The 20,837-nt window shown below is 36.4% G+C and overlaps 2 protein-coding genes across 21 annotated transcripts in view; one reads left to right on the forward strand and one right to left on the reverse strand.

Moving 5' to 3' along the window:
- The window catches only part of HDAC9 (histone deacetylase 9), a 1,001,951-nt gene that overhangs the window by 524,598 nt on the left and 456,516 nt on the right, over window positions 1-20,837 (reverse strand). The window lies entirely within an intron of this gene.
- LOC137768440 (NADH dehydrogenase [ubiquinone] 1 alpha subcomplex subunit 1) lies at window positions 14,887-15,239 on the forward strand. Its single transcript, XM_068549959.1, has one exon. It carries the CDS (start codon window positions 14,915-14,917, stop codon window positions 15,125-15,127), a length of 213 nt encoding a protein of 70 aa, XP_068406060.1. The 5' UTR covers window positions 14,887-14,914; the 3' UTR covers window positions 15,128-15,239.

Consider the following 20,837-nt stretch of genomic DNA (forward strand, 5'->3'; position numbering starts at 1 on the left):
ATAAATATCCCAATAAGTTCAAAACTCAAAAAATAATATATTACATTTTTTACCATTTAAATTTTACATAAATATATCAATACAGAAAATCATACATTGGCTCCCTAAAGATTTTTATTTTAATTTGCTGGAACATTTTCTGTAAAAATCATTTACCAAAAATAATTACCAAATACTGTGCAAAATATCAGACTTTTAAAATGCTAATTACAATTCTCAGAATGACTTTTGTATTGTGAACCTTAATTTAGAGAAAACCAAACTACAGATTTTTTTCAGTATTATCACAAACCTAACAACTTCCTTATTGAGCCACAATATTTCTTTCAGTGACTTTCAAATCTAATTTTGTGACATTACCCAGAGATTCCCCCAAATTTTCTCAATGCTTAAAGTTTTTTTTCAAAAATGTTAATTTACTTAATTAGACATGGTCTATAAAGCAGAAGGAGAGGGAAGAAAAACGGGAAGAACAAAAGTGACAAAATTTAGATAATTCAGCTTTAACTAAAATTATGCAAAAGACATGCAAGTCTCCAACAAATTTTTCTGAAAAATTAGTGTAAGCTATAGCTTCAAAGAGTAAAAGATTAGAACCACTACCACGCTCTAATTCTTTCTCTTAATGTTCCTCCATTATTTTAACTGTAGTCCTAGAAACAGAATCAGACTCAGAATCAAAAGCAAATGATCTCTCACTATCAAATCCATGTGATTTTCTATGTATAACCTCAAGAATTCTTCTACCCCCATTCTTCTAAAAGTTCATCTTTTTTCTCTACTAAATTATTGTGTATCACCATTGCTGACTTTTACTGTTATAATTTCTAAAATGTAGAATGTTGCTCTACATTCTGGCTTACCTTTTTTCAAACAAAATTTCACTGAATTTTTTATTGACTAGATAGAACATTTTTTTAAAGCTCCACCTAAGAGCTCTTTGCCTTTGAGTTAGTTACTATCCCCCATGCTCCTGACTGACCCCCTGTATCTTTTTCTCTCAGGCTGTACTTCAAGATACTGTTAAGATCTAGTTGAGTTTTTTTCTGTTTAAGTTATGTAGGCTATCCTAAGCCACAGATCCTTTGTACTGCAAATAGAACTGATGCAGTTAATTGAAGGCTTCCTGCTGCTGTATGTAGTCAGCTACTGAGGGCAGTTTGAAATTTCAGTCAGTTCTTATAACATGGAGCCAAAGGCAACTTTAATTTCTCTGACACCCTTAAGAGATTAGCTTTGATAATGTTTGGTGCCGCATTGACAAGAATTGGCTTTTCCCCACCTTTTACACCTATTGTATTACAACTACTAGAGTCTAGGTCTTCAGATGTAGATACAGAATAGTAATAAAGACGGTGTCAGTTGAAATTTCTATGACAAAATTTTCCACTGCTCATAAAATACCATCTTTTTAATATTTCAGTACCTTTACATGATGGCCATTGAACTCTAATAGTTTACTTTACAGTGTTCACAACATGCTTCTTTTCAGTGTTAGGAGTGGTCAGTGGGAGGAATTATGCATCAGTCTAGGAGAAAGATGATTCAGGACACAATAATTCTCAAATAGTAACTTTAAAATATTGCTATATAATTCCAACAAAATTTTATGTAAAACGAAGTTCATATAATAATTATCCATTATATACTTTGTGAACCTTTCCCATGAAGACTGCAGCTTCCTGAGGGAAGTGATTCTTCATGTGCCCCTTAAATAGTGCCTAAAACAGTGAGCTTCATCTGGTACACAACAATTTTGAGTGATATGCAAAGAGACAAAATGGAGCAACCACAGAACATTATGTCTTAGGTGGCAAGGGAGAATGGATTGCAGGAGAGGCAGGACTGGCAGTTAGGACTTAGGTGAACCAGAAATCATATGCAGAAAGTCAATGACACCTGCAGAGAAACAGTCCAGGAGCTATACGTTCTCAAAGTGAGATGGAACCAAGACCAAAGAATCCAAACTTTAGAGAATAGGCAGTAAGCATCCAACTCTGCTCTCCGAGGCCAGACTCAGTTTACAGGAAACAGTCCTATATTCAACGAGCGATCCTATTTTCATCACACCATTAATATATTCTGCAAAACAATTCAGTGTTCACAAAAACATGAATTGAGCAAAATGGCTAAGAAGGAACATTATTTAATATCCATACGAATTATTTTACCAAAGACTGCAAAAGAATTAAAGGATTACAGTTTTTTTGGATAGAATTAGATTTATTTTCTAAATACTCAAACTCAGTAATTTAAAAGATACATCTTCTGTGATCACCAAAGTGATTACGAAATTTCAAGTAGGGAAAGGACCAAAGAAACAAAGGCTTTGGTATTTTTGTCACTTTAAAATATCTGCCCCAATGACATTTTTTTAATCAGTGGTTTTTAAGTCCCCAATATGATTTGCTATAGTGTTACATCTGGTCTCCGTCCAAGTCATTACATCTCCTTTCAAGCTGTCAACACCTTTTTTATGAGCTTAAATTTATCAAATAATTAGTAATTTTTGTCCTATAAGAACAATTGAGGAAGCATACTATGGCATGCAAACCTATGACGCTTTACTGATTCAGGCTGATTTATTAAGCTTTTCTAGTTTGTAATGAATGACACATTAAAAACGTACACGTGTCACTATCATTAAATCTCAAAATGATTTTGGAGTCTCCTAAGATTTCTTGGGTAGTGTATTAAAAGCATAACATAATATTTAGAAAAGCAACCTTCTGTCTGTATACATACTTTTCTATCTTTATTTCATATATATTTAAACCTCTATTTTATCACAATCTCCTTTTACTCAAAATCTTTTACTAGAACTCTTCATGCATACTTTAAGCCAGGTGTTGAGGTGGTAATATTCTATTAAGCAGTGCTATAATTCATGTCTGTTCACTCCAATTCACTCTCTAAATCTCTCCCTCTGTCTCTCAATCACAAGAGAGACACACAGAGAGAATATACATGCCTACTCTCTTCCTCCTCCCCCAAGCTTGAACTTTATCTTCAATTGCATTAATACTTAAAAAAAAAAAATTTTACCCTATTAGTTTGAGGCCGAAATATCTTGAAATCACAAAACATAATAACCTGTTATCCTGAATCCAACCTGTGTACAAGTTGTATACTTGCCTTAACTTGGACAAACTACTAATAATAGTAGAGAGTGAGCCCCACTCAACTACAGCTCTGATAGCAGGCCTCATCACAAAGTAGATGGCTGGCTGAAGCAATTTCACTTCCCTTCAATGAGAAAAGCAATAATCTGCATCTGAAATTTACAACTGACGAGTAATTCTGAGTTAAAAATCCCTGCAATTCTTAAAGACTATAGTTAGTTTTCTTCAAGCATAAAAAAATTGTTAACTTTCAGTCCTCAAAGAAATACAGCAGTTAATTATATATGTATTAGCTTTCTCATATGCACTATACATGTAAATATATGTATACATGTAGATATATGTGTGCATGCCAAAACCCGATTTCCACACAGCTTTCATATTTGACTACTCTGAGATGCTGAACCCAGCCAGATGCTGAAGTTTCCACAGGGCTTCCTTCCCCTCTATGATTTCACTGCTTAAGGTTTTTCTGCTCTCATTATTCCCCAACCCTCATTCAGTGAAAATCGGTCAATTTTTCCCACCAGCCTCCACTGTACATCTGTCAGTCCAGATGGGTTGCAAGACAAGCAATGGGAAGAAACACACACACACACACACACACACACCCGTAGATTTCAAGTTCCATGGGGGCAAGCGTACATACAAGTCTGTTTTGTTCCCTCGTCTACCTTAGGCACCGAGACAATGTCTGGCACATAAAAAGCACTCAAAAAAATACTTGTCAAATAAATGAATAATGGCTCCACATCTACCCAGTCACGAATGTTAGAAATCTAAGAGTCACTCTAGATTTGTTCTTCTACGTTTTGCATCAATTCCCAATTTCTTGATTTCTGTGACTTCCAGTTCCCTTTCATTATTCATTCACTATTTCTGCCCAGACACTTATAGTTAATAGTTAACAGGCTGAACGAAAGTTACACAACCCATTTTAAGGGGTGTCCTACACTTTACACTGCAGCCAAAGTTACATTTCCAGGAAGAATTTCTTATTGTGCAGCTCTACTGCTTAAAATCCTTTAGAGGTTCACAGTCACCATCTTTGCATGGAATTAAAGGTCCTTAATCATCTTTTTCCTGCCTGTTTTACAGCTTCATCTCCTACCACAGCAACAGTATATATAGATCAAGCCCTCCAGCCATCCTCAAACACACAGAACTTCCCTTCAGTGATCTTCTTTGTAAGCTTTTCCAGGTCTTCTCAATCTTGCATATTCTAGTTTGGGCACCTATTGCATTCTGTTTACTTTGCCTTTTTTCTCCATTCTAGACAGTGTGCTCTGGAAGCAAGACATTGCATCATTCACTTAAAAAATTCAGTGGGCATCCATAAGTGCTTCTTTTTTTCTTATGGTTTTGTTAGGAAATAATTGACATACATCACTGTATAAGTTTAAGCTGTACAGCATGATGGTTTGATCTACACATATTGTGAAATAATTACCACAATAGGTTTAGTTAGCATCCATCACCTCATAGAGATAATTAAAAGAAAAAGAAAGAAGAAAAAAATTCTCCTTGTAATGAGAACTCTTAGGATCTACTCTCTTAGCAACTTTCCTATATACCATACGTCAGTGTTAACTACAGTCATCATGTGGTATATTACATCCCTAGTATTTATCTTATAACTGGAAGTTTGTACCTTTTAACTACCTTCCTCCAATTCCCTGCCTTCTGCAACCCCATAAATACTTCCTAATTTAAGTTGTTCAGCCTCTATGAGCTTAGTTTCCTCACTTTTTTTTTTTTTACCACCTACAAAAAGGATCCTAGGGAGAAACAAATGAAATACCATACATTTAAAGTTCAAAGCGCTTAACTGATATTCATGGAATGTTATTATTACTTTTTAAGATACCTCCTTGTCCTCATTCCAACTGCTTCACCAGAAGGTCTAAATAAAAATGAGATGGGGCAAGAAATGACAGACATATGTTGTTTGTTTGTATATAACCTGTCTGTTTCTCCGTTCAGTATTAGCAAATGAAGTTTATGATTCATCTGAGTGAAAGCTAAGATACTATGGCCTGTCCTGTTGTAGGCCTGGGAAGAATCTGACTAGGAGTAGGTGCAATCCTCAGGATCAAGAGAAGAAATGAAAAAATGTGGCCAGACGGCTGGGAATGAGCTCTGAGTGTATTGTTAGAAGGTTCTGGATCCTCAGAATTTCTCAGCCTGGAGCTTTACCCCTGAAGTTTTTCACCTTCCTACCATGTCTTTGTTAAAATTTCCATCTCTGTGTTTAAAGATGGACTTACTGATCAGACTCTTTATGATTTAAAATCTTTAAGTGTGTGGCTGTTACTTCTGAATGGCCCTAAGTGTTTCTTTGTGCTTGGAGGAGCCAACTTAGCCATTCACAGAGAGGCAGTCTCTCTATAAACGAACAGATTTCCACACGTGGGCTGTAATATATGCATAACACATTTCTCTTGGTGTTAATTTTGGTCTAACATCCTCCTGATGGTCTTGATTACCTTGGAGACTTACATCCTGTCTTCTGTATGTATGTAGTTGTTAGTCACTTCTACTAAGTTGTCGCACCACCATTTCTCAAGAATGATAACAGAAGACACAATATTTCAATAACTGATTTTTCCTTTCAACAAATGTTTATTCAACCTCCTGTTTCAAGGCACTTTGCTAAGGCTTAGCTGAATCTGAATCTCATGTAAAATGGAAAAATTCTGTGACGGTCCGACTAACTTTGTAGTAAAAATAACAGGAACCATTTCAAGATATTAATCAAAAAGTTTTATTAATCTTATGTTTTTCTTTTAATTTATAAGTAAAAAGAAAATATCTTAATATAGCTTTCTTTAACTTGTTTTATTGTCCTTTTCCTTAAAATTGGAAATCCTAGAATACTGTTTATGGTCATTCATATTATTGATACGGCTACAACTCAAACACTATGTGAATCGAAAGCAATGGCATACAAAATATACATGGTGAGGAAGTGTGGCAATAAATGCCATTGGGGACAGCATAGTAAGAGTGAAAAGTAATAGTGATAATTTTTTGAAAAACTGCCATTGTTAAAGGCTTTATCCACTTTGCTTATTTTATTCATGGTGTGCTAATCAAATAGATGGAGGACTGGGCACTGAATCCATATAAAAAATCTCATGTTGTGACAAATCTCAAGGCATCTGGTTAAGTCAGATATCTCCCTTTGTGAATTAAAATGAAACAAGAAGTGTTTTGCTCCTAAAATCTGTGCCCTAGTAGATAGGCTCCAACACAGAATCAAACATCTCATCTAACTTTTCCAATGCCATGTTTCCAAAAGGAAATTACATTAAATTCCTCCATTCAAAATGCAAAAAGCAAGACATCCAAGAATGAGATTTCTAGCAGAATGTAACTTTAAATATATGGCTTTTTTTTTTCCATTACTGGAGATATCAAACATTTTAAAAGCCTGTTCTTTCATACTTGGATTCCAGATCATTATTTTTTTGGCCAAAAAGAAAGGTTTTCTGCATTCCTAAAATAATTAGGCAAGATTTCAAATCAAATTATCCAATTTCAAAGCTCTATTTTTCTCTCTAAAATGCCTGTTAGAGAAGGACTGCTGATGACTAAGCTTTGTGTCATTCTCATGGCTTTATTAGGAGAATGTTCTAAGTCCTTCACTTTCTATGTAATCAGAACTATAATTTCTTCAGGTTATTTTAAGACCCAGCTATGGCTAAAGCAGGAAACTCAATTTTATTCTGAGCTCTAGACATGTCAACACAGCAGAGCAGGGCTCCAGCTCTCCGGGCTATCTTCTTTAATAAAGCCCCTAGTGCTTGGTGTCCAACCAAGTTGTACTCCACTTTCTGGGTATCAAGTAACTCTTTCCAAGACATTGAGGGTAGTTGGACCGTTATTTTGGAAAATGTGTGTTGACATATTATCACTATAGAAATGAAGATCTTATTTGTCCAAAGAGTACTACTTACACTTCCTAGCATCAATTTGAAAACCATATTCAACAGAAGGGCAGTTGAGAAAAAAAGCAGAACAGAAAGCTCTAACTACATATGTCTACTTAGTTCATCACACTCCCTTAGAATTTTATAACTTAACCAATTCTATTTAAGCAGGCTGGTTGCCTCTAATTATGCTAAAATTTTTTCTGTGCTGGAAAGTGATATTAATAATGAGTGACATTTCTGCAAGTAACAGGTAACCCACTTCTATAATTGTGAGCTCTATCTAAAGTAAAGAAGGGAGAATAAGATAGTATAATAAACTATAAGTAAAAATCTGTGAGAGGTGGTCTTCAGAATGAAAATTAAAACCTAGCATCATTACTTTAGTATTTTGATGTACATCAAAAGGCTCTCATAGGTATGTATAAATCTTATTACTGAGGTAAATTTATTAACACTTTCAATTTTAAGTTAACATACTGACATAAAAATAATTTCTTACTTTAAATTTATACATCATGGATTTTTAAAATTTCTCTTTAACTGGTAATTTTTATTCAGATTAAAATACTCTTACTACTTTTCTATGCTCCTACAACAACAAAGATTAGTTGAGCTTACAATCCTATATGTATATGGTTATACATTTTGAAGTTTTTCCCACTCAACAATAGTCCTTTCTTCCAATTTTCCATTCTTAATATATTCAGACATTACTTATTAATTTTAATGACATCTAACATTTCAGAGTATGGATTAAGGCAATTGATTTTTGTATTATGCAATACTTAACCCACTTTCAATATTTCATTACTTTAAATAACATTGCACATAAATACCCTAGTACACATATTCTTGTGCATTTGGACAAGTATTTCAGTACAGCATTTAAAGTGGAATTATTGGATTGCAGAATATGTACATTTTTTACGTTGACAGTACTGCAATTTATGTACCTCCAAAATTTCACCAGTATGCTCTTCCACTAATATGAGGGTGTCCTTTTCCTCTAAACCCTAATTAATGGATATTATGAGTCTTTTTATTTTTACTAATATAATGAAAACAAAAGTGGCACCTCATTGATGTATTAATCAAGACTTAGACTGATCATCTACTCATTTATTTATTGGCCATTTTTTATTCTTTTTCTGTGATTGTGTTCTTCACACATTTGACCATCTTTCTGCTGAGTTGATATTTTTAAGTTTATTTATAGTTTGTATTTGTACCTTACAGTTTAACCTCTTGAGTTTTAGATACATGGATACATTTCCATCTGTCTGTCATTTAGTGAAAAATAGTGGCATCATTTGTCATATAAGTTGTTTCTGACTTAATGCCAAGTCAAACATCACTCTTTTTTTTTAACTCTCTATAGATAGGATTACACTGGCAGAGATATTTCCTAGAATGAGTTGTGATAACCTCACTCATAAGCTCATTAATATAGATAGAAATATTTTCCCCAACGCATAATATCTAAACTATAGTTTCTGCTAGCACCTTTTTCATTTTGGTCTATGAAGTAGGGCCTCAAAGCTAAGCTTGAGATTCATCCTACACAAAGTGTTTCTCAGTCACTTAACAGAGCCCACAAATGTGTATAAAACTAACAAACCAGGCACTGGGCTTCTGGCCGTAAAGGTTCATCTTCCATCAGGTGGCAAGTGACACATTCCTCAACCTCATATACCTATCTCAGTTCATATGGGAATAGCATTCCAGATGGCTGAAAGGTTTCTCTCAAAGTATTGGGTTGGCCAAAAGGTTCATTCATTTTTTTCCCATAAGATGACTCTAGTAGCACTTAGTTGTCTTTAACTTCATTCTAAACAATTTTGGTAGATTGTATGTGACAGCTGTCATATCAGCGTGCATTTAAAAAAAAGACATCAAAACTGGTGATTTATTTTGTAGCCACCTTAATACTGAAGATGGAAGAAAAAAAGCAACATTTTCAGCATGTTATGCTTTATTATTTCAAGAAAGGTAAAAATGCAACTGAAATGCAAAAAAAGACTTGTGCAGTGTATGGAGAAGGTGCTGTGACTGATCAAACATGTCAAAAGTGGTTTGCAAAGTTTTGTTCTGGAGATTTCTCGCTGGATGATGCTCCAGGTCAGGTAGACCAGTTGAAGTTGATAGTGATCAAGACATTAATTGAGAAAAATCAATGTTATACCACTCAGAAGACAGCTGACATACTCAAGATATCCAAATCAAGCACTGAAAATCATTTGCACCAGCTTGGTTATGTTCATCACTTTGATGTTTGGGTTCCACATAAGTTAAGCGAAAAAAACCTTCTTGATCGTTTTTCCACATGCGAATCCCTACTTAAACGTAACAAAAACGTTCCATTTTTTAAAACAAATTGTGACGGGCGATGACAAATGGATAGTGTACAATAATGTGGAATGGAAGAGATCGTGGGGCAAGCGAAATGAACTACCACCAACCACACCAAAGGCTGGTCTTCATCCAAAGAGGGTGATGTTGTGTATATGGTGGGATTGGAAGGGATTCCTCTATTATGAGCTCCTTCCGGAAAACCAAATGATTAATTTCCACAAGTACTGCTCCCAATTAGACCAACTGAAAGCAGCACTCGATGAAAAGCATCCAGAATTAGTCAACAGAAAACGCATCATCTTCCATCAGGATAACGCAAGACCGCGTGTTTCTTTGATGACAAGGCAAAAACTGTTACAGCTTGGCTGGCAAGTTCTGATTCATCTGCCGTATTCACCAGACACTGCACCTTCGGATTTCCATTTATTTAGGTCTTTACAAAATCCTCTTAATGGAAAAAATTGCAATTCCTTGGAAGACTGTAAAAGACACCTGGAACAGTTCTTTGCTCAAAAAGATAAAACGTTTGGGGAAGATGGAATTATGAAGTTGCCTGAAAAATGGCAGAAGGTAGTGGAACAAAAGGGTGAATACGTTGTTCAATAAAGTTCTTGGTGAAAATGAAAAATGTATCTTTTTTTTTTACTTAAAACCTGAAGGCACTTTTTGGCCAACTCAATAGTTTTTAAAATTCCATTTTGCAGTTTCACTCTCTTCGAAATAGATCAGATATATTCCTGCTTTTAAAAATGCCCACAGTTTGGAAGACACAGAGTCATCTTTGAGCCCATCGGTTACAGCACTGTGACACAGTGGTTCCATTAGGACTTATTAGGCACAATGGTTGGCCTTCATGGAATTAGGCTTAGTTCTACCTCTTCTTTCTCAATATTTGGGTTGGGGGCGGGTTCTTCTTGCTTGCCTTGTGGCTGTGGGTGCCTTGTGGCTGTGGGTAAGCCCCCTAGCTCTAGGACCCTACCCTGCCTTTTAATCTGTGTCTTCTGGTCTCGGGTTGAGAATCCAAACAGCCAAATTTGTTATCACCCCTTCTAAAAATGATTACTTACATTTACTGGGGTAACAAATTTCTTTGAGAATTACACAAGAATAGACAGTCTCCCAAGAAAAATGCACATGTACACAAATGTATTAGTGTGTGTACAATTTCACAGGATTCAGGGACTGCCTAAAGCCCATTTATGGAACCTTGGGCTCCCCAGGTCCTTTTTCGATTCACCTCAAATCCCTGATTTTGGTTCAGATAGAAAAGTTCCCAAATAAGTGAGTCATTTATAGAAGTCAGTGTGGATAGAGATGATAGATCCCAATAAAATGAGAGATTACGTGAAATCATAAGGAATAATGCCCTTTTAAATGCTCAATTAAGACATAAAAAATATGTGACTATTTGTCTATGGTGAAATTTTCTCATGTTATTTCAAAAGGGAAAAAGATGGAAAGTATATGTATACCATAATGGAAAATATACTGTATAACACTGTAAATGTGAGCATGTGAGTATAAGAACTGAGAAAAGAAAATGAAGAGAATCATTTGTATTTTTAAAACAAAAAAATTGCATTTCAGCCACAAGAGCTGTCATTCCAACGTCTACTTCAGAAGTATAGTCAGGAGTTCCTTAGCATGTGAAAGAAGATTCTTGTCCTCACTGCCCTGCTTCTTGTCAGATCAGCTTTAAAAACCCACTTTCCACCCTGCTGTCATAATCCTTGCAGGAAACAGATGGGTAAGAATGGAAGAAAAGAGGAATAAAGGCCTTTTCTTTAATTAACCCTGTACTTGTACTCCTCAACCTGCAAGGTCTTGTCCCTAGAGGTTGACAAATGATCAAATTAGCAGTAAGATAAGCCTGGTTGACAACAAGAGAACACCAAAGGCAGAATACAATGTCTAATGGATAATAGCTAATTCTTTAGAACAAATGTATAGAAGAACAATAAGAGCAGTTGTGCTATACTCTGCGAGTGGCAGAGAGGAGGCATGGATGGTAGGAAATCACTCAAAGCAGTCACTGAATCTACAGAGCTGGCCCTTTCATTCATTTCCAAAGTTCTGGGTTCTTACCAAGTGCAAGTGATTGTACTTTTACATGAACCTCTAAGTAGAGAGTAGCAAGGAAATAAAACATCCTCAGAACTCATTTTCATAATGCGTTCTTTGAGTTTTTATCATTCACAGAAACAAAGGCAGGTAGCTCATTTTCCAATCTCTAAAATAGTGTATTGGGGCCTCCAAATGGACAGTGGGAGTTGTTGTTAGCCTTTAGATCTAAAGGCTAAGGGGTGAGGCTGGGGCTTGAGCTAGAGATTTGTGAGTTATCAGCATAGAGCTGATAGCTGAAACTGAGTAGAAGGAAGAGATCACTCCAGAAGAATGTATATGACAATAATAATTTTTTAAAAACTTACTGTGGAAGGCATAATCGTAAGATGGTTCACATGACATTCCCTACCTGGTGTTATTCCCATGATTATGTTAGGTTACCAGCAGATGTAATTAAGGTTAGTAATCAGTTGACTTTAAGATGGACTACCCAAGTGGGCCTAAACTAATCATATCAGACTTTTTAAAAGAAGAGAGTTTTCTCCTGCTGGTAGAAGAATAAATCAGAGAGATTTGATGCTTAAGAGGGATTCAACAAGAGGGAATTTCTTCATTGCTAAGGTAGAGGGGGCCACATGGAAGCACCTGAGAGTAGCCTCTAGTAGGTGAGAATGAACCCAGCTGACAGCCAACAAAAAGCCAGGGGTCTCAGTCCTACAACCACAAGGAACTCAATCCTGCCAACAACCTGAACAAGCAAGAAGAGGGTCTTGAACTCCAGATGATAATGCAGCCCCAGGCAACATGCAGATTTCAACCTTGGGAGCTCTGAGGATGCAGCTAACCTGTGCTTAGACTCCTGACCTATAGAAACTGAGAGGCAGTAAATTGATGCTGTGGAAGGAAGGAAGGAAGGAGAAAGGGAGGGAGGAAGGGAAGGGAAGGGAAGGGAGAAAGAGAGAGAGAGAGAGAAAGAAAGAGAGAGAGAGAAGGAAGGGAGGGAGAGAGGGAGGGAGGAAGGAAAGGAAGGAAGGAAGGAAGGAAGGAAGGAAGGAAGGAAGGAAGGAAGGAAGACAGAGGGAGGGAGGAAGGGCGAGCAGAAGGAAGAAAGTCAGTCAGTCAGAAAGCAGTGAAATGAAGCAGTCATGAAGGCAAAGCCTATCAATGCTCATAAGCACTTGGTGCTCTTCACATCATAACCTTTCCAAATATGTTTGTCTTTAAACATTAGAAAGTGAATTTTTGCATGTGTGAAGTCATCGATTTTGAGCCAAGAAATTAGGAATCAGACTATATATTCATGTTTATTTAAAGAGAAATCAAAATTATAGAGAATGCTGGCTGATATTTTTTCAGAGAAAGAAGCCTGAAATCTGATGTTGGTCTTTTAAAATAATCTTTCTATGTAATTTTTTACTATTATGCCAGAAGATGTTTCATTTTTCAGCTATGCCAGATCAGATGCTCAATTTACTAATCTAGAATTTCAACCTGACACACAAAGCACTCTCTAGGGCTCTTTTCTGAAGGGGTAGAGGAAGGTTGAGTTGGGCTTCTCCTATTAAGTGTTTTCAGGTAGTAGGTTACTGAGTAGGACTGTGAGGAAATACTCTCTTTTCTGGAAAGATACTATTCTAGTAACTTCAGCTACCCAGAACATACTAAAGACTCAAGCATTTGGCCTCTTATGGGCCAAACTACATTTTCTACGGATATGAACTTAACTGAATATATTTCACACAAAAGAAATCGTTCCAAAGGATCTTTTTAACACTTGCTTTAGAAGCTAACGTAACAAGCATGATCATCTGATTTTTTATTCACTAACTATATTATAAATAATAAATTTGGATAACATAATGTGGCCTGCTAGAAGGAGACCTGCAGGAGGACAAAGATTTTAAATCACAGCTGCAAATGCCACTTTTCTCTGAAAGAAACAGCCCCCCAAAACCTTATGTGTTATTGAAGGATCTCCACATTTGAAGTATAACATAGTTAATATTCATAAAAATAATAATGTATCCTTAATAAAAAGATCATGGAAAAGGAAGAGAAGCTCTTCCTTATTTCATTTAAATTAAAGATTGACTCTTAAAATATATTCTTTGTATATCTTTATGCTTAGATAACGCAGTATAATGGGCTGAGAAACATATTCAATACAAAATTCAAAGGTGTGTGTGCAATTTAAATATCAGCTGCTGTAAATGGATAATTTTCAATTCATTCATTCATTTACTCATTCCACAAACATTCATTGAGTAATTTTTATTTTTGAGGCATTCTTCTAAGTCTTAGGTTTTCTTATTTGAATTTCCATGTCAATTAATTCAGGGATTCTATTTTTATCTTATAGATATTTTCTTCAAATGTTAATGAATGTGTTCAGGGGTGGAACCGATTTTGTTCTCCAAAATTATAATGAATTTTTATCTCATCCACAAAATAGAAGGCTGATTAACATCATTCCATTAACCAGCTACAAATTTTGGTCTAGAATATCATAGCCTGCAGGGTCCAACATATCTAGGATACTACCTCACACACCGGGTGCTAATACTTAGTCCTAGATTCCAAATAATACATCTAACACTGTGGCTTTAGAAATCTTTGCAAACTGGCTTTCACCAACTACACAAGTAGCTAAATAAATTTTCATTCTCAGAGTACTGAATATTTGTGAATGACTGATGTGTTTTTGGCAAAGAAGTGAATACTTCAGTGAGGAACACTATATTCAGCAATGAGATACACTTAACATATGAAAAAAAAATTCCATGCATTACATTTCAAAAGATTGGAATGAGAAAGAAAGAAAAAATACTGTTGTTATCTTGAATGCAACATGTAGCTTTGGCATCATTTAAATATCACCCAGAGTAGGTGTAAAACTCAATAAAATATGACTTTAGAACCAATAACCAATGTAATCTCTCTCTCTTTTTAAAGTCTACCCACTATGAACTATAAACTGGGGTTAGAAAAAATTATGAGTAAAACAGTTCCTAAGGACTCTGTAGCACTTAGTCCAAAATACTGTTTTTTACTAAGAAAATTATTTTGATTTAAATGAACGTGCAAAAAAGACAGCTGGAAATGGTTCCTTATCTTTTTAGCAGCTGATGTGCAGCAATAATAGGTAATATTTATTGAGGTATTTAACAAACTTTCTGCTTATTTATAATAATTTTTGTTATGGTGTTATTTAAACTGAAGTTTCTGCTCTATTTATTAATCCAAAATAATATCTAACTTTAAAAAGTGAAAAAGTGAAATTATAAGTGAGATCTAGAAAATTCAAATGTAGTCACTGGGTGGATACAGAAAGAAAAAAATGAAGACTGATGATAAAACCTTACATTTCTAACAGTAAAATGATAATCTTCATTACTAAAAGAGAAATAGAAGGAAGTGTTTGGCCTTGGTAACTGTGTCGCGATGTGGTTCGAGATTCTCCCCGGGATCGCCGTCATGGCCACGTGCTTATTCATCCCGGGAATGGCCACTGCACGCATCCACAGGTTCACTAACGGGGGCAAGGAAAAAAGAGTTGCCTATTATTCATATCAGTGGAATTTGATGGAAAGAGATAGGCGCATCTCTGGAGTTAATCGTTACTATGCGTCAAAGGGTTTGGAGAACATTGATTAAGGAAGCATTTTCCTGATTGATGAAAAATAACTCAGTTATGCTTGTCTACCCCTGCTAGAAGGTTATGCAGTGTATTGTGTAGCATGCAGTGTATTTTGTAGTGTGTAATAAAAATAAAACAAAAATAAAACAAAAAAAAAAAAAAAGAGAAATAATAACTGGTTCTAAGCTACAAAGAGTTTAGTCCAGAGTAATATTTTTCCTTCTCTTCTATTTCTATTAGAAGAATGCCATGACTCTCGCTACAGGAAAATAAAAAATAATTCAAATGCTTTAAAGTATAAAATTAAGCTAGATAAATCATAACAATTAATGAATAATTCTTTGTAAACAGGACCACAATGCTTTTGTGAAAAGGTAAGACATTCAAAACCTGTCAGACGCAGCACAAGATTCAGAATAAAATTAAAATAAGCTAGAACAGAATGAGTTTCTAAGCCTAAAATATAAAGTATTATAAACTGACAGTATCAGACCAACACATTACTGTGGCAATTTGCCTGCTGAATCAAAATTACTTTTGGTATACAAGAAAGACGTTGTCTGTGGTCTGATCTGTTTCAGGGAATTAAAAAGGCAAATCTCTGACATTTTCAGAACTAGTGGAGACCCTAACAGTAATCTAGGCAACCCCCTCATGGTTTATATATGCCAAGAGCAGTCAACTAAATAACCTACCTTCACACAAAGAATGGCAGACCCTGAGCTAAAACACCCAGAAAGTATATGCTCCTGAGACCAGAAACTGGTGTTTCTTCATCAGTTTTACTATTCCTGAAATCTTTTAGTACCTTTACTAGGTTCATAAAAATATGAATGAACAGATAGACCAGTCTTCCTGATTTCATATCTACTATGTCATGCAATACTTAAATTGTTCCTGCATGTACTGGCACTAGAATTAGATTCAGTACGTTTCTAGTATGCATGGAAAAATAAAAGATAAAGAACCTTCTGTTCCTTCAGCATGCAAATGGTGCTTTCTGAAGACAAACTATCAGATATTGGTGTAGGACACTGAAGCGCTTATGAAATTCTGAATTCAGAATATGAAAAATTGGTCATTTTATGGCTATTGCAAAAGACAGTTTGGATGCACTATTCAAGTGGCCCCTGCCTAACCATTCATCCTTCCTCTCTGTTTTGTTGAAAATGCAGTGGCTATGCTAGCCTTCATTCTGAAAAGAGCCAAATATATATTTTAAACTTGGTCCCTTTGCACTGGTTTCCTTCTGCCTGGAATGCCTTTTCTTAGATCTTTGTATGGTTGGGCTCTTCTAGTTATTCATGCCTCAGCTTAACAGTCACTTCCTGGGGAGAGTTATGGTTACCAAGAGGGTGTCATAAGTCATTCCTGACTCCTCTCCCAGTCAGAAGAAAAAAAACTTAACATCTATTCAAGAAGACAGCACCAAGAGAATTCTAGAGCACAGGAGTGAGGCTGAAACACCCTCTGCACCTCAGAGACCAAGATAGACTGCATGAGAAGGTAAGAGAAGCAGCTACATGTTGACCGCATTGCCCCTCCCACAGGCTAGCACAGCACCATGCAGAGAAGTCTCCCTTGAGCCTCCTGAGCCTCCAGTGGGAAAAGAGAATGCAGGGAGGACAAGGAGCCTCCCTTAACATTGTGAGTCACTTTGTGGGAGCCCCTACTCTGATCTCACACCATGACGATTGCAGGGAAATCTATGGGGCTCAATCACCGGGAATCTCAATGTGATGGAGAATAGGGGAGGGGCTTGCACCAACCAGCACAGGAGTCTTGAAAGACTGAGTTCGTTCCTGCAGTGCCAAAGTGGTAATCTCAACCAGCAGCTCTGCTCATCTGCAGAACCAAGTCAGTGGTGCCATCTGACCAGGTATTTGGTGGGGTACAGATCTGCCTCATTCAGGCCCTTAAACAAAGAGATTTGCAGGCCCTAGAGCTTGGCTTGCCAACTTCCAGGCAAGGTGCTGAGTCACAGCTCCATCCACTATGAGGAGTGCCTTCCAGCTCCATCTGACCATAAGAGCTGGTAACAACTTCTGGAAGCTCCAGTACTAGGCATGAAAGGTTCCTGTGTGCTAAGCACAGGCAGGGGTATTAATTCATACCAAGGCTGAGGGTAGCTCCTAGCCCATTCCAACTGGAGAAACCATTTGGGAAACTGAAAGTAGCCTGGAGTGTCCCCTCCCACCCACACGGAGGCAAGGGGGCTGAGACATAGCCCCACCTGCTGTGCAGTCAGTCTTCGGGCCCCATCTGACCAGAAGAGCTGGTGAAAACACCTGAAAGCTGTGCAGTCCACTGGCACTCAAACCAAGAGGAAGGTGGACAGAAGTGATAGTTTGCATAGCAAAGCCAGTGGACCTGTTCCACTAGGGAACTTGGGGTGAAGGTCAGCTTGAGTTAAGACAACAAACAGCTTTACAGGTTTTAGAGCTGCTTCTTCCACTGCACCCAGGCAGGAAATCTAATTCATAGTCCCCACTCATTGCTGAATACAGTCTTCAGCCTGTCCAACAAAAGCACATGGGAAACTTCCTAGCCCATTCAATAGCCTTACATACAGTGTAGCCCATTCAATAGCCTTACATACAGTGGCACCCATTCAATAGCCTTACATACAGTGGCACTTGAACAGAGAGCATGATCTGTGGCAGAGCAAAACTAGTGGCCTCACCTGAACAGGGAATTCAGTATATACTCAGGCATGATACAGGCCCCAAAGCTGTACAGCCCCTGGACCCTGGCCTGCTGCCCTACCAGGGCAGGCAAGCTAATTCATAGTCCCATCTCCTACTGAATATAGAACCCAACCTCAAACATCTAGCAAGCCTGATGAGAACCCATGCCACCTTGGAGCCCATCCTACAGACTCACTTGGGTAAGAAACCAAGCCAGCAGTCCTATCCAACTGTTCTTAGCCCCCATCCCCATCCTCAGAGCTGAAACAGTTGCCTTGCCCCAAAACAGACCATAATAGCAGGACCCACCTGCCCAAAGACACTACCAGCAGACACACCCAGAAACCAAACTGAGCTGACTGGTGAAAAACTGACTGCCAAAGCAAACTTGTAAAGTCTGGGGGATGAGCCCTATTACTCAAATGTGCAAATCCCAACATAAGGAATCAAGGATTATAAAAACTCAGGTAAATATGACACCACCAAAGGAAACTAAGACAGCTCCAATAACTGAATCTAAAGAAATGGAGATCTATGAACTGTCAGACAATGAAATCAAAATAATTCTCTTAAGGAAGTTTCGTGAACTGTAAGAAAGCACAGATAGACAACTAAATGAAATTATGAAAATAATGCATGAACAAAATGAGCAGTTTGATTAAAACAACAAAATCCCCAGAAATCCTAGAGTTGAAAAATACAATCACTGAAGAATTCAATCATTTCAAAAGTAGACTTGACCATTCAGAAGAATCAGTGTCCTGAAAAATAGGACTGGAAATTACCCAGTCAGAAAAGCAAAAAGAAAAAACATGAAAAAGAATGAAGAAAGCCTACAGGAATTATGGGACACAATGAAAAGAAACAATATTCACGTTATGGGAATTCCAGGAGAAGAGAAAGAGAAGGTGATAGAAAATATATTTAAAGCAATAATGGCTGAAAATTCCTGAACCTGGGGAGAGAAATGGACATCCAGATCCATGAATTCCAAAGGACCCCAAATAGATCGAACCTGAATAGGGCTATACCAAGACACATTATAACTAAATTTTTGAAAGTCTAAGACACAGAATTTTAAAAGCAGCAGAGAAAAGAGAGAAGTTACATACAAGAAAACCCCTGTAAAACTATCATAAGATTTCTCAACAGTCTTTTCATGCCAGGAGGGAATGGAATGACATATTAAAAATACTGAAAGAAAATAACTCTCAACCAGGAATTCTATACCCAGCAAAGGTGTTGTCCTTCAGAAATGAATAAGGGATAAAGACTTTCTTGAACAAACAAAAGCTGAGGGAGTACATTACCACCAGACCTTGCTTATAAGAAATGCTTAAAGGAGTTCTTTGAGAAGAAGTAGAAGAATGCTAATTAACATGATACCAAAAAAAAGGTAGAGTAAATTTTACTGGTAATGGTAAATATAGAGTCATAGTTAAATTCTGCAATGTGGTAAAAATGGTGCATAACTCACAACTCTAGTTTAAAAGTTTGAAAAAGCATGTTACAAAAATAACCATAAACAATAATCTGTCTTTAGACAATTAAAAAACATGTAAATTGTAAGAGAAATAACCTAAAATGTGAGGGAGAGAAGAAGTAAAAGTATATGAATCCTATTAAAGTTAAGTTGTTGTAAGTTTAAAATTAGTTGTTATAAGTTTAAGATGTTTAATGTAAGTCTCATGGTAACCACAAGGGAAAATACTGTGGTAACTACACAAAAGAACAGGATAAAAAAGCTAAAGCACACTGATACCAAAAGACATCAAAACCCAAAAAAAGACAGAAGGATAAGAAACAAGGAACAATAGATCTACAAAACAACCAGAAAACAGTAGTCTTTACCCATCAATAATAAAATGGAAACAGTAGTCTTTTACCCATCAATAATTACTTTAAATGTAAATAGATTACATTCTTCAATCAAAAGACAGAGAGTGGCTGAATGGATAAAAACACAAGATCCAACAATATGCTGCCTACAGGAGATTCAATTTAGCTTTGAAGGCACACATAGACTGAGTGTGAAGAGATGCAAAAAGACATTTCAATCAAATGGTAACCAAAAAAAATTCAGAGGCAGCTATACTCATATCAGACAAAATAGACTTCAAACTACAAATGATAAAAAGAGAAAAAGAAGGTCATTATATAATGATAAAGGAGTCAGTACATCAAGAAGACAAACTGATTGTAAATATTTATTTGCCCAACATCTGAGCACCTAAAAATATAAAGCAAAAACTAACAGAGCTAAAAGGAGAAATAAACAACAAGACAATAATAGTTGGAGACTTTAATACTCCACTCTAAACAATGGAAAGATCATTCAGACAGAGAATCAGTAAGAAAACAGTGGATTTGAACAGCATTATAGATCAAATGAACCTAACAGACAAATGCAGCACAGTCTATCCAAGAAAAGCAGAATACACATACTTCTCAAGTGCACATGGAACATTTTCTAGGATAGATCATATGTTAGCCCACAAAACAAGTCTTAGCAAATTCAGGAAGACTGAAATCACAACAAATATCTTCTCTGAGCACAATAGCATCAAACTAGAAATAATAAAAAGAGGATAACTGGAAAATTCATGAACACATGGAAATTAAACAACACTCTGCTGAAAAACCACTGGATCAAAGAAGAAATTGAAGAGTACGCTAAAAAGTTTCTCAAGACACATGAAAATGGAAACACAACATGTGAGAACTTACGGGATGCAGAAAAAGCACTTCTATGAGGGAAGGGCATAGTGATAAAAGCCTACATTAAGAAGCAAGAAAGATCCCAAATAAATAACCTAACTACATGCCTTAAGGAACTAGAAAAAAAGAATAAACTGAGCCCAATGTTAACAGAAGAAAGGAAATAATAAACATCAGAGCAGACATAAATGAAATAGAGAACAGAAAAACAATAGAAAAGATTAACCAAACTAAGAGTTGGTTCTTTGAAAAGTTAAACAAAATTGCAAACCCTTGGCTGGGCTAATCAAGGAAAAAAAAAGAAAAGACCTAAATCAACAAT

Source organism: Eschrichtius robustus, chromosome 8 (genome assembly GCF_028021215.1).
Source record: "Eschrichtius robustus isolate mEscRob2 chromosome 8, mEscRob2.pri, whole genome shotgun sequence".
In the NCBI taxonomy this organism is placed as follows: Eukaryota; Metazoa; Chordata; class Mammalia; order Artiodactyla; family Eschrichtiidae; genus Eschrichtius; species Eschrichtius robustus.